Consider the following 14,375-nt stretch of genomic DNA (forward strand, 5'->3'; position numbering starts at 1 on the left):
CCTCCTAACACCAATTGATTTTAGGTTGGAAAACCTTATATATTTTTCAAATAACCATGTTTAACTTTTATTTTTATCATTATCTTAGTTCATTTAATTTTATATTTCATACTACTTTTTATATAAAAATGTCAGATTCGATAAATTTAAAAACTTGTAACCTACCTATAATTAATAAGCAAGTTAATATATTATTTTAGATTTCACTAATTTATCTTTAGAACATAACAAAAATAGTTGCATTGAGAAATTTGATTTTTCACTTATAACTTCTTATTTAATTTGTATTTTTGTAATTCTCATTTATTATATTATAACTTTAATAACCTTTGCAATACTTGTAACATATGTTTCAATATTTATAAAAGTTTTTGTATTTTTATTAACTTTGATCAGTTTTAAGGACTATAATGCAGATTAAAATTCTTTTAAAATTCACACAACCCCTCAGAAAATAAGATTGCTCTTAGAGATTCTCTGATATATGAATATATGAGACCATTGTGTGTTCAATCTAGCTAGACTGTTGCATTACGAACTTCGACTTTTGAGTTTGGGAAAAATTAGCAGCAACATTTAACAAAGTCATTGACAAAAAAGCTTGGGACATCTCTTAGTTTCTTTCTCTAGTTCTGAAGTTTATGCAGCACGACGATACTCTAGCTGTTTGGTGTTTTCTTGAAGTACCTTCAAAAAGCACAAGCAAAGATTTTAGAAAACAAAGAATGCTATTCAATGATGGAAAGGAAAAAAAAAGGATTCAGAAACTCCATTGTTTTTACCTCGCGTACTCTTTCAGCAATCGCCTTGCAGCCTTCAGAAGCCAATGCAAACACAGTTTCAAATGTTTCCATCGGTAACTTTGCATCCATCTACACATTTTCAACCAAATACATTAAAAAAAAAGTTGATTAGGGATGTTAAGAGAAGTGTTATATAAAAGAGAGGAGAAGAAGGATGAACCTGAAGGAGTGTCACTTTGTCTAGTTTAGGTAGAATGCCTACGGTAACATCAGCTCCTCCGGCGCTATCTTCGACATAGTTAAGATCAAGAAGTGGAGTACTGTTCAAGTATCCAGCACTGCAGGAAACAGCAAGATCGCGCATCGGTATTCCAGCGTCTGCAAGAGCTAGAGTGGCAGCATTGATACAAGCTGATCTTGTTCCTGATTAATGATTACACAAACATAACATTAATGAAAGATCTCAGAGATTAAGATAAAGAGAGGGTTTGAAGAACAGCTACCTCCATCAGCTTGTAGAACTTGAAGGAAGATGTCAATCTGCATAAAAAATAAACAATCTAAAACTCAATATTCTGATTCTGAAATTTCGAAGGAAAGTAAAAAAGAGAGGAAGACCTGAGAATGAGGCAACAGTTCGGTTAATATGCAAGCTTCCATTGTCTGACGGATGACAAGAGATAACTCTGTTGATCGCCTGACCATACCATAATAACACAACCAATTCAACAAGTCTTTTAGATATATTGTAGTAAGTGTGTAACCAACCTGTCGTTTTTCTGTCTCCTACGATCACCAGTACTAAAATGAGCCATACTATACTCACACAGCACCTTCCAAAAAAAACATATAATTAGAGCGAAGAAAACATAAGAATTTCACATTAATAAAGCTTTAAGCCAAGAAGGAGATACACAAACATACCAATGCATGACCATTCTTTTGTTGGCTCTTGTTCTGAATCTGAGGGAGCAAAGAGATACAATTAAACAGAGACAAATAAAAGCATCATCACAAATCTTAGAGAGAATGAGAAAGTACCTCTCTAGGGCCATAAACAGCTGCAATTACTTTGGTATTACCCATCTCGAAAACAGCAGAGCTAGACAAAAAAAAAGTTTTTTGAGTTTTTAAGTCATCCAAGTGACAAATTAGGAGTAAGAAACTGTGTTTGTGTGTTTGTGTACCCGTCAGCCCTGGAAACCACTCCAACTTCAGCTACGATTTGCCTCATCTATCACAAAACCAGCAAACATAAGAGAGAGAGAGAGAGAGAGATTGATTCACAGCTGATGAAAAAGACATATGAGATGGAGATGCAAAAGAAAGATACCTCACTGAATCGGCGACCATCTAATCTAAGACCTTCAGGGTTTACGTACTCCATTCTTGTCGACTCTAAATATCAATTATGAGAGAGCAATGAGAAACAGAGACTAACCGAGTTCGATACGAGAACCAACAAAATCTGAAAAGAAGCGCGGGGGGAGAGGGAAGAGGAAGAGACGAGGCTTACCTTCGCCAAAAATTCGCGGCGGCGAGACGACGGAGGTTTATGGACGGCGGCGATTCGAGACACTTCCGACAAACGAGTGAAACCAAAGTTTAGGGCTTTAGGTCTTTTTGTTCTGTCTGAGTTAGTTGAGATTGTAAGGGCACAACGGTAAATTTACTACGAGAGTCAGGCGGCTGATTTAAACCGTTTGATATCTAAGACCATTGTTTTTGGCTACAGACAAGAATCAATTTGGTGAACATATGGTGATGAAGTTTTACTTAATCTAATCTTATTGGATTAATAATATTTGTTGATTTGAAGCAAATAACATTTTCATTTTGTTTCACACCATGAGTACTATACCACTATACAGTCTATACTACACCACAGAATCATAATGTGTGTTATTTGATTCAATAAGTTTAGTTCCTTTACATCATTTTTTTTCTTATAACGGAAATCTAACAGTTTTTATATGTAAAAGTAGTGAGAAATGTTGCTCAACTGAGACTACTTAAAATCCAAACCATTAGAAGAAACAACCGAATCTGGACCAATATTCTTAGTCAGATGAAAAATCAAAGTCTGAAGATCGAGTTATTAATAGATTCTGAACTTTGATGTAAACTGTTGAGGTTTTTATATAAAGATTCATTGCTGATTTAAATTGTGTGTACGTGTTGGGGTATGCATGTGTAATGAAATGAAAGGTGGTGAGTCTAATGACGTATATGAAAATGACGGGCTCGTGACGGACGAGATGATGGAATGATATTTATAAGTTTTTCCCTTTCTAAATTAAACAATTCAAGACATACACTTTCTAACTAGTACCTACTACGACAATGGTCTTGCTACGTATTGTTATAAATATCATATTTTTTATCGACTGGTTCTTACTCATATTATATGATCTTACCAAGAGTGGCTAATTATGCCAAGCTATTAAAAAACCTAAAATCACAAGCAATGTAAGTAGTAGTCTAGTAGGATTTTAGTTTCAGGAAATAAGTTATTGTAATTTTTAAAATTAAACTATGCGGTTTTCTTGATTTTAATGATTTTTTTTCTCCTGACCAATCCTAGTCAAAGCTCAATAGAAAAAAAAACTAAAGGAAATCTAATCTATGTTTCCGACCATCACGGTTTATTTCAAAAGAAAACTGACAAAATAATAGTTGAAAAAACTGTTCTTCCCTGTGTATATCATTAGGTAACAGTTAGAGAAGGTTATAACAATATAACCAAAACAAATCGAAGGTCACCAACAAGTTTTTTTTTTGTAAGAAAGGTATACCAACAAGGTCTGACCAAGTTAAATACAAATGACTTATACCTTGAGTTGAATGCATAAAAAGTGTTGATTACATATTCTACCCACCCAAATTCGAAGTTAAACACATTGATTTTGTTTTCTAAATTAGTTAGACAACCAAATAAGTATTCTACATCTAGGTATGAAACTAATTTTATATGATTTCAATATTTATTTTTAAAAAATTCTTACAAATACTCTTAGTTATGATGTTTCTACTAGTTTTCATATTTTTTTTTAATCTCTATATTATTTTATGATAAGTCAGTTTCCTATGTGTCATGTTTATGTTAATTCTTACGATGATGATGGCCATGACCAATTGACCAAGGATATGGATGATGAGATCTATAAAGGCCGACTCAATGTGGCTAAATTCAGTATTTTTGTGCATTCAGTAATGTGAAGACAATGGTTTAAATCCAGGTGCCGGTTTAATCTCGGTTCAATGAGTTAAACCATAGATATGAGCAAGAAGGTCCGGAGATGTTATGATGAAGGTACCAAACGTTTGTGTAGTGTGATTGTTGGTTGATACGAGAAGAACATTACAGGAATGTGGGGTTTATGGTTTATGGCTTATGTTGATGTCAGTAGTTCCAGAGGTGGAATTTGAGTTAAGTTGTTGGAACAGAGTCTCTAGGAGAAAATGCTTAAGCTAATAAGTGGGCTAATTCAGACTTTTGGTTGTGTTTTTGGACAAAAGATCAAACAAATACTCGTGTTCTAAAGTCTTAACTTGCAAGATGACTAAAGAAGTTATAAAGATATAATTGGATCAACAAAGAAAACACTTGATACAACAGAGGGTCTCAAGCAAAGTCATTGGAACTCTGAAGCAAAGTCATTGGAACTCTGAAGCAAAACTACAAGAAAGCAAAGTTTGTTCGTTCTTTTGAAAGAGAACATCTAGTTAAGATGCTCTTGGAAGTCATCCATTGACTTGAAAACTTGTTATCGTCACTCAAAAATTTCGTTAATATGGTTTATTATGCTTTTATGTGTATTATTCAATTTCATAATATTTTTTATCTTGACGACAAATCTTTATTTTATTAGCTTTCATGAAATTTTGACAACACATTTCGTGGTGGATCGTACATAATGTTTAGGTTATGCTTTTAACAACGGTTTTATGTTTAGTATTCCATATTTCATAATATTTTTATCTTGTTCGTGATGACGTTTTTGGCATTTTCAGAAAGGTCTTACAACGAATATAGTGTTGATCATAGAGATATGTGTATGTTTGGTTATATTGTATACATGATTTATACAGAATTTATTTGCTTTTTATGAGAATGATTTATCTCTTATTTTTGTGGATTTCTAGTGCATAAATCTGAGTTACAAAGGTTTAGATTATCTGTTTTTTTTTGAAAATTGTATTTGAAAATTAATAACACAGTTTACAAAATTTTGGGTTTAAGTTTTTGATATGTAAATGTTTTTGGAACAAATTTATCAAAGTGAAAGATAGACAGTAAAATGGATTGTCTAAAATGAAAGAAACAAAAGAAGTTCAAACATAGTCGAAAGAAGTGGCTAGGCAACCTTACGTGCACCAGCAAGAGCAATAAAATACATAATTGCCCTCACACCCAGTTCAATGTAAATAAATCCATTGTCATGAACTCTAGTGGTGTCTTGAATATGAACGATATATCCACCGTATCATTTTCCATCTCTAGTGACCACCATCAGATGAGTCATTGGCCAAGTGGAATTCAGTTCGTGATTAGTAGGTAGGGCGATAAAGACCGTCGCCTTTTTTTTTTAAACCAAAAAATTTTTTTTTTTTGGAACAAAGATACCAAACCTAAGCCTTAGTCAACACATTTTGAGCTGGTCCATGTATGGGCTTGTCTTTGATTTGGATTTCGCTGTGGAATGATGGAAATCATTGAGCATTGATTTGTATCTTATAGGAAATTGATGAAGTTACCAAAAGAATATACGGGAAGCAATTTTGTCAATGAATTTCTATCTATGTCTCAAGCTCTAACCCTCATAGATAATTTTCAAGCAATTATAATCAAGACATGAGCTGGAAAACATTTCAAGGATTACGTAACCATTTCAAGTATTGTTAAAAACATCCGGATTGCATGTTTTTTTTCTTTTGAACTCTATATATTTATAATTTGCTTATTGTCTACATTTATTTATTTTCATTTGTGAAATTTTTATTTAACTAATTTACAATTTAATTCATTTTTATTATTTATAAAGTAGCCACCATTTTTATAAAATTGTTTGTAAGAGAAGTTTCAAGTAATCACAACATCAACAAGAATTTTTTGTTTCAGATATTGAAGAAAAATTGAATTTTCTATATATATAATCTCAGCAATTTATCAAAGAGATATAAATCTCAGCAGTTTCACAATTTCATCACATCATGACTTTTGCATCAAATAATTGGTGAGACTATATGAGTAACTTTTTACAAGAAATATTTAAATTAAATTCAAATCAGTTATTCCATTTATTAGTTCATGTAAAAAAATTAAAATAAATATCATATAAAATTATATACGAAAGATGCAACTAGAAATCATTTTTGAAATATATTTTGGGAATTTTTATTTCCTTTACAGTTATAAAAATATCATCAATTAAAATAAAAATATTTTGTTTTATTTTAGAAAAAATAACATTCATTTGAAAACTCATCCAACCTCAAAAGGTTATGTAATAAATGGAATGCTAATTTCATTCTATTTAAATTCTATAAATAATTATTCTTATCGTTTTATCTATTTCATTTTAGTAGTCATCAGTTTAACCAAAATAATCATATGTATAAAAACAATTTTGTTTTTAATTTCTAAATTCCACTCTCGCCAAGCTATTAATGATTTTAGTAGTCATCAGTTAAACCAAAATGATCATATGTAGTTTAGCAGGATGTTTTTTTAAACGTCTGAAACAACGGATTAAATCAGTAGAGCAAAGAGACAAAGCAAATCAAAAGATTACATAATAAGTGGGGGTTATTGGTTGGTGTATTTTGATGGATTTGAAAATCCAAACTAAATCTAGTGTTATTGGTTTTATGATTTTAAAATATATATTGAAATCATGTGTTATTCGTTTAATGATTCATAAATTCTAATTCAAATCAAGTGTTATTCGTTTAATGATTCATAAATTCTAATTCAAATCAAGTGTTATTCAATCATACGGATTTACTAATAGATTTGATTTCATAATGTATTTGAATGGATTTGCATGGGTTTTTTTGTGAAAAATACAAAGACCCAAATCCGAAGGAAAACCTCCGGATTTGTAAATACTAATCCGAAAAAATTGAAAATTTATATATTCTACTTAGATTTATAAATACTATATGGATTTCTAAATCAATAAAAATATATAAACCAATAACACCTCCTAAAACTCAATCTCAAGGAAAAGACTGAAACAGTTTAAAATATACTCTCTTGACGAATAAAATTATATAGCTAGGAAGGACCACCAAAAGCAAGATATGACTGAAACAAACCATTACGCAGAACACTCCTAGCTATCTCCCTTGCTAAAAAGTTCGATGTGGTTGATTCAATCTCAAAACCAACTAGCAGGATGTTAGTTTCAGGAAATAAGTCATTGTAATTTTTAAAGGCCAAATTGGCTGAAAAAACACGAAACAAAAAATAATTAGCAAACCATGCAGAAACATATTTCTTTAGGTAATTGGATAGTAAGACGGAAGCGAAATTACATTCATGTCCCATAGTAAACTCCAAGTTGTATAGATAGGCTGCAATGCTATCGTAAGTATATCGAATATAGATAACACTGTCAAGGCTGTCAGAAGACATGACAGTTTGTCTCACTTATATTCACGCGTATCGAAGGTTTCGAAAATAAGCACACGAGGTACACATGAGGAATATAGGTAACTGAAACAACATTAAAATATTTTAACATTTTGTCCCAGAAAGTTAATTGAGAATAAAAAGGCAATGTTTGTTTTATGCAAAGAAGATCGGACTGAATCGGAAAAAAAGAATAATTCGGAACAAAGCAACCGAAGCAATTTTTTTTGGAAAATAAAACAATCGAAACAGATGGTACGTCGATGAGGAAGAACAGTATCTGGTAGGGAAGATAATAATTGTTTTTTACTCTACAACACTTGGGTGGTGAAACGCAACAATATGAAAACCATTCTGGTTTAACGAAAAGCAATTGGGAAAATGTAATAAACCGGTTTTCATTTCATCCAATTAATAAGAACAAATTAAACCAAGTTGGTATAGGCATATTTGTGAAATTAAGTAAACTAACCAAACCAATTGCTTTAAACCAACCGATGGACCGAAATGTTGGAAAGAAGAGTTCAAGAATATAGTAAAATAATTAAATATTGCACATGTCAGAGATATTTTCAAAACCTATAAAAGAATGATTATGCCTAGAACTAAGTAGGCGGTGCAGAGTACAAATATCTACATAATAGGGTCAGTTTTGGGATATATCGAAAGTCGAACAGTACATTACCAAACAGCTAAATAATCTTATTTTCTTGTATATCAAGTGCAATTATTCATTTTTAAAATTAAATTATGCGGTTTTCTTGTTTTTAATGATTTTTTCCCGACCAATCCTAGTCAAAGCTCAATAAAAAAAAAACTAAGGAAATCTAATCTATGTTTCTGACAAGATACATTAAAATATCAGAGGGAGCTAGTAGTGGCTTGGCCTCCAAGCAAAATATCACACATTTCCAGAATAAACAAATTACGTTTCCAATTAACACGAGATTATATTTACTCTTTTAATACACATCAATAGATTCACTACCAAACAAATCTATGGTAAGTGACAATCCTCGTGACTAATCTCGCATGAAAGGGCCCCACTTCCTAGCGCGTGAGTTCTTGTACACCACACTGCGAGTGGGCGAATTAAAAAGCTTGGAGACCAAGCTATTAGAATAGGACAGAGGCTCTGCTTTCGGTACGGTAACAAACACGTGTAAGAAATCTAACGTCTCAATCTAAGATGCGGAAAGCCGTTTAGGATCCCCATTGGTTAAAATCCAGTATTATGCATAAAATTAGTGATATTAACCGGTTTAAACGCGCATTAGTTTCTCCCCTACTGTTGACAAAAAATTTAATGCAAATTACGTTAAATAAAATGTCTCTCTATCTTCCTTGTTAACAAAATTAAATCTTTCACAAGGAATAGAGAGAAAGAGAGAGATTTTATTTTTGATATGTATATTTTGGAACTGCCGTTTTCACGTACCGAAAGGCTTTGATCGATAGTTATCTTTCGCTAGGCGAATCTTAATTCCGGTTAGCGGATCTCTACTTCGCTTTGGCGATTTTTGGTGTGGGTTTTCAATTCTCAATCTGAGGTTCTGGGTTTTCATGTTTTATTATGATTGGGATTGAAAAATAAATCTTTTCCTTCTCTTCGCTGGGCTAAAATTCATCCCGTTGATGCTTGAGTTTGATTCTTATCTTCTTTGCCGGGAGCACAGATCCCTTTTCTATGAGGCTTGTTATCTCTTAATTATTAGGAGTTTATAAGTCAACAATAGTGGAGCATCTCATATGGAAAGGACGATGGTGATGTAGGACATGTATGACTGAATTTAAGAAAGATTCAGAAGAATTGGCATCTTCTATGAAGATGGTCCAATAAAGGGTCTTCCTCTTAATTCAATTAATGTTCCTCTGTTTAAAGTCACCGGCGGTTGTATGAGTATCAAGCCTCAAGCAACGGTTATTAGCGAAAGTTTTAAATATGAGGAGTACAATATCCAGGCGAATTTGAGGATTAAAGATGAGAACATGAAGCTCTGTTGTCGGAAGCTGCAGGATCTTCACCGGCGGTGAACCGAAGGATCAAGACTTGCATGTTTCAGTTATGCCACGTGGATGATAGATAGTTCGCTGATCTACACGTGTATCATATGTAATCGTGTTAAGCGGTAAAATTGTACTCTTTATATTTAATAAAATATGAAGTTGACAAAAAAAAAAAAAAAAAAAAAAAAAAAGAAGAGGGTGTTCCTAAGAAACGGCGATTCTTCTTTAACACCTTGACTCTTCTCTTTCTCCCTCTTTCTCCAACCAAACCCCAAAGCAGAGATGGAGAGACGAACAAGAAGAGTAAAGTTCACAGAGCATCACAAGGTGACACCTGTTCCGACCAAACCGTCTAACGACTCTCCGAGAGTGGTCCGAATCGCTTATACTGATCCTTTCGCAACCGACTCATCAAGCGACGATGAAGACCACAACGTCACGGTTGCTCCGAGAGTGAAGCGATACGTGGAGGAGATTAGATTCGGCGAAACCAAATCCTCCTCCTCCTCTTCGAGAAAAGCTAGAAAAGGCGGAAATGATGACGTGTCAGCGAATCCTGTAAAGTACAGAGGCGTGAGGCGGAGGCCGTGGGGGAAATTCTCGGCGGAGATCAGAGATCCGTCGTCTCGTTCTCGGGTGTGGCTAGGGACTTTTGAGACGGCGGAGGAAGCTGCTATGGTTTACGATCGAGCCGCGATTAACTTCAGAGGCCATAACGCACAGACGAATTTTCTAACTCCTCCGCCTCCTCCGCCGTCCTCGCCGGTGATCGATCTAGAAACGGTGTCGGGATGCGATTCCGGGAGCCAGAGCCTCCGTTCTCCGACGTCTGTTCTCCGGTTCAACTTCAACGAGAAAACAGAGGTTGAGATCGAACCTATCGAGCTAGCTACGGAGGTGGAGGCGGCGAGCTTGTTCCCGGATCCGTATTCGTTGCCGGAGTTATGTCTCGCCGGGGAGTACTTTTGGGATTCGGAGACTCCTCCGGAGCCTTTGTTTCTGGATGATGAAATGGAAATCCGTAAACCGTTAGTAAACCCGGTTATACCGAAAGAAGAGAACGAACCGGAAGATTTCTCGTTCGATTTGAGCGAAGATTCATGGGATGTAGACAATTTCTTCGAGAATGATTAATTAAAAAAAAATTGGTCTTTGCCAGTCAGTGACGTGGACGGTTCTGGTCGGCTTGATTTTGTGGGTAAATATAAGTAGTAGGAGTATTAGTTAAGATAAAAAATATGTCATTGTTTATAAAGGTTTATTAGCTAATCTAGTTTTTTTTTTTTTTTGAGATTGTACCAACGTGAGGAGGCAGTATATCCCAAAGTGTTTATAATGTCCATATTAATAATGTTTAAAATGTTGCTGTGATATTTTTATTACAATTTGAAGTTAGTACTCTATATAGAACAAAAATCAAAAATCAAATAAAAATAATTACAGGAAGAGCTGATCCGGTTAAGTGTGGATGTTCGGTTTTTAATTTTTTTGATCCAAAGATTTAGAACTGCGAACCAGCTAATATCCAAAAAAAAGGATTTTAAGTGTCAGATTCACTTACAAGTCTGAAAGATTATATTAAATTTTTTTTTTTGAGCAAGAATTATATTATATTAAATTCAAACGAGTAAAATTACAAGGAAAAAGTGAGTGTAATCCCCAGATAGTAGTTGTTTCAAAAAAAAAAAAAAATCCCAGATAGTTGATCAAAGATTGGGCCACAAGAGATTGAGAGGTGAAGCAAGTTGGCAAGTGGCCACACACAAAACTAATCTTCCACGGGCCCCAATTAGATCTTTCAACCCTTTACAAAGTTGTTGCCGTTTATTCTACTCTTTGTTTCTTTAAGTCGGATAAAATAAAATGTAAAATCAGATTAAAGCATGTGTCCCCTCTATTCATGTTTGAAATTGGGACAATGATCAAGGACTAAAAATATAACAATGTTGCAAAAGTCGGTCTTCATCACACATCAAGATACATTAATAGTTTCATACCATTCAAGGTTTACGTGCCAACACTCTCTCTCAATCGTTACTACTTATCCTACCAAACACCATTATAATGTAAAAAGCCTACGATGACCTGAAAAATCTCATTTAAAAGTGAAAACATCATGACTTCACTCTGGATTTTCATTTATTCTTTACTTAAAACGCCATCCTAGGATCCACAACACCAGAAGCATTGCCTTCACCAGTTACAAGCTGTTCAGGATCCTGTGAGAAAAACACACACATAGTATACAATTATCGTTTAGTCTTCCTCCATAGATTATAGATGTTAAAAGCTGACTATATACATACCTCCATCCCCCATTTGATGTAATCTGGAGATTCACAGGCCTTGTACTCATCTACCAAACTCTCAATGATGTCTCTTGCTTCATCAAACTCTGAGAGATCATTGTCCTGTCCATATTCACATATATACATCGTCGTAAGTATAACTAATAGTCAAAGCTTTGGTGCTGCAAGAAACAAAAAAACAAAACAAAGACAGAACATCTAAAGCGGTCAACTTACAAACATGGGAAACTTTCGGTAATTGTCAAGAAAAGCTTGCTTCTTCCTCAGTTTATCATATTGGCTCAAACATTTGCTGAAAAGGTGTCTGATGCTTGTGTGGCTTGCTAACATAAGACCACTCACCTGAAATATCAGATACACCACAATAAAGTAAAGAGTCTTTAGTCATATCTTCTCTTACTGGCAACCTAAGATACACATATGGAACAACGTATGATTACCCTGTGAGCAGTTTGAACGTATGGAGACTTCTTGGAAAGTGCAACCTGTCAAAGAAAAAAAATTGTGATGCAAAGTCCATGGTCAAGTAAAAAGCAATAACTCTCTTTGGTTAAGAACCTGTATGCTTGCAGGTCCCCATTCAATGAAGTTCACGAGCTTCCTTTCTCGTATCCTCTGCAAACTCTCATGCACCTAGCGAAACAACAAACACAGGCAGATAACATCATCAACCGGATTATAAGTCAGACAAGAATGGGGGCACAGAAGAGTTGGTACCTGAGTGGGATCGACTTCTCCTTGAATGATATTCAAGATCGATATGTACTTCGCCTGACTAGCTTCCTTGTTCCTAGCATAAGACGACACCATCACATTCTTCGGCTGCAGGAGCCTCCTCATGACATCCAGCACGGTCGTCTTACGAATGACATTCGCCTGGCGCTCAACGGTCAACGGAGTGTAACCCGTCATGAGGAAGTGACACCTCGGCGTCGGGATCAGAGACGCAAGCAAGCCAACCAAGTCGTTGTTCATGTATCCTGGATAACGCAGCGTGGTTGTGCTGGCGGACATCACGGTTGAGACTAGCGAATTCGTTTGAGCGAAGGTGGGGTTGGTGAGATGGAGGCGCTCCACGGCGATTCTAGTCAACGCGGTGTTGTCGAGGACGACGACGCAGTCAGCGTTTAAGGTGAGGCGCTTCAGTGTGAGGAGGGAGTTGTAAGGCTGGACTACCACATCACTTGTTTCCATCTGGTTGGGGAAGACACTGTATGTCTGCACCAGCTTCTTGCTGTAGCGATCGTTCAAAGTCTCCAAGAGGTAAGAGCCCATACCTTCATTCAGATCACAAGAAGCATTTAGTAAAGCCTGAGAACATTTAACTCAAAAACGCCTATATGCCAAAAGTCACACAACAAGACTTATCATTTAGCAAATGCATTACAGACTAAACACCATGTAGGAATGTCTTTAATCATCCAATAATATAGGAGTTGCGACAAATGCTTAATAAGTCATTCACAGTAGAAGCAGCAGTAAATAAACCTGAGAACTTAAACTCAGAATGTCAAGAAGTCCCATAAAACTAAGCTTATGAGTTAACAAATTAGCCTATTGAGGAATGACTTCAATCTAAAAAATAAAATTAATTAAGCAAATGCATTGCAGACTAAACAGCATGGAGAAATGTCCTTAATGCTAAACTAATCTAGTGGTTTTCAACAAATGCTTAATAAGTCATTAACTTCAAGCTAGCATACAAAAAAAGAAGAAGCCATTCTCCCTAAAAGAAGAAGCAGTAAATAAAGCCTAAACTCAGAATGTCAAGTCCCATAGCTTATAAGTTTGCAAACAAGACTCTAATGAGGAACGAGTGAGAGTGAAAACCTGAGCCAGTGCCACCAGCAATGGAATGGCAAAGAACAAAGCCCTCAAGGCTGTCACTCCCATCAGCTTCTCGATCAATCATGTCCATTATTTCCTCTTCAACCCCTTTCCCCTAAACCAAATTTAGCAAGTCATGTAACCATATCGAATTATTTTTTCTTTCACAAATCAAACAAGTCGAGTAAACAAACAAACCTGGTGATAGCCACTGGCCCAGTTATTACCAGCACCACCACCGTGGTCAGCAACGAAGATGTTCTCATGGTTGTAGAGGTTCCTGTAGTCCCCGTTCTGAATCCCATTGATAACTCTAGGCTCCAGATCAATGAGAAGCGCTCGTGGGATGTAGTGCTGGTCATCCGCTTGGTAAAAAAACACATCTTTTCTATCACCTCCCTAATATAAATCCCATTTACCAAATTAGCTCAATCAGATAGAAACCCCCTAAACGACGTCGAATCAAATTGATACCTGAGTAGCGAAGTCTTCGAGGATACCGTCTTTACTGATGCCGTGCTCGAGGCAGAGCTGTTTCCAGAACTCCATCCCGATCTGGTTCCCGCATTGCCCCACTTGCAGCGTTATAATTTCTCTCGGCATCTTCTTCTTCTCTCTATACTCTCCAGAAGAAAACTAGGGTTTTCGCGAGATCGATGATTGAGAAAATGAAATGATGGCGCGGATGCCTTTTTAAAACCCAAAAGTAAAAATCTCAGAGATAATTTAATTAAATTGCGGGCAAGAGAAGTCTGGTGGTTCGGTAAGAACATAGCCACACTGCACTCTCAGCTGCTAACCTGCGCTGATTGTTTTGTTCCCAAGGCTTATTGGGCCTACTCTCGGCCCATT

At 35.4% G+C, this 14,375-nt stretch overlaps 3 protein-coding genes across 3 annotated transcripts; 1 reads left to right on the forward strand and 2 right to left on the reverse strand.

The window, feature by feature from the left end:
* Positions 1 to 447: 447 nt before the first annotated feature.
* LOC103841986 (exosome complex component RRP41 homolog) lies at positions 448 to 2,456 on the reverse strand. The gene is made up of 11 exons (XM_009118581.3): positions 2,260 to 2,456; positions 2,077 to 2,141; positions 1,931 to 1,977; positions 1,785 to 1,845; positions 1,668 to 1,706; positions 1,512 to 1,576; positions 1,362 to 1,440; positions 1,247 to 1,283; positions 964 to 1,166; positions 783 to 872; positions 448 to 687 (listed from the first exon to the last, which is right to left on the reverse strand). The coding sequence occupies exons 2-11, from the start codon at positions 2,128 to 2,130 to the stop codon at positions 640 to 642; spliced, it is 723 nt and encodes a 240-aa protein (XP_009116829.1). The 5' UTR covers positions 2,131 to 2,141; positions 2,260 to 2,456; the 3' UTR covers positions 448 to 639.
* Positions 2,457 to 2,714: 258 nt separating this feature from the next.
* Positions 2,715 to 10,760, forward strand: LOC103841987 (ethylene-responsive transcription factor CRF6). The gene has a single exon (XM_009118582.3). It carries the CDS (start codon positions 9,670 to 9,672, stop codon positions 10,519 to 10,521), a length of 852 nt encoding a protein of 283 aa, XP_009116830.1. The 5' UTR covers positions 2,715 to 9,669; the 3' UTR covers positions 10,522 to 10,760.
* A 506-nt stretch (positions 10,761 to 11,266) lies between these two features.
* On the reverse strand, positions 11,267 to 14,368 carry LOC103841988 (tubulin gamma-1 chain). The gene is made up of 9 exons (XM_009118584.3): positions 13,998 to 14,368; positions 13,722 to 13,922; positions 13,527 to 13,638; positions 12,414 to 12,973; positions 12,255 to 12,329; positions 12,137 to 12,181; positions 11,913 to 12,038; positions 11,694 to 11,798; positions 11,267 to 11,606 (listed from the first exon to the last, which is right to left on the reverse strand). Exons 1-9 carry the CDS (start codon positions 14,124 to 14,126, stop codon positions 11,538 to 11,540), a joined length of 1,422 nt encoding a protein of 473 aa, XP_009116832.1. The 5' UTR covers positions 14,127 to 14,368; the 3' UTR covers positions 11,267 to 11,537.
* Between the last annotated feature and the right edge of the window lie 7 nt (positions 14,369 to 14,375).

This window comes from Brassica rapa, chromosome A09 (genome assembly GCF_000309985.2).
Source record: "Brassica rapa cultivar Chiifu-401-42 chromosome A09, CAAS_Brap_v3.01, whole genome shotgun sequence".
Lineage (NCBI taxonomy): Eukaryota > Viridiplantae > Streptophyta > Magnoliopsida > Brassicales > Brassicaceae > Brassica > Brassica rapa.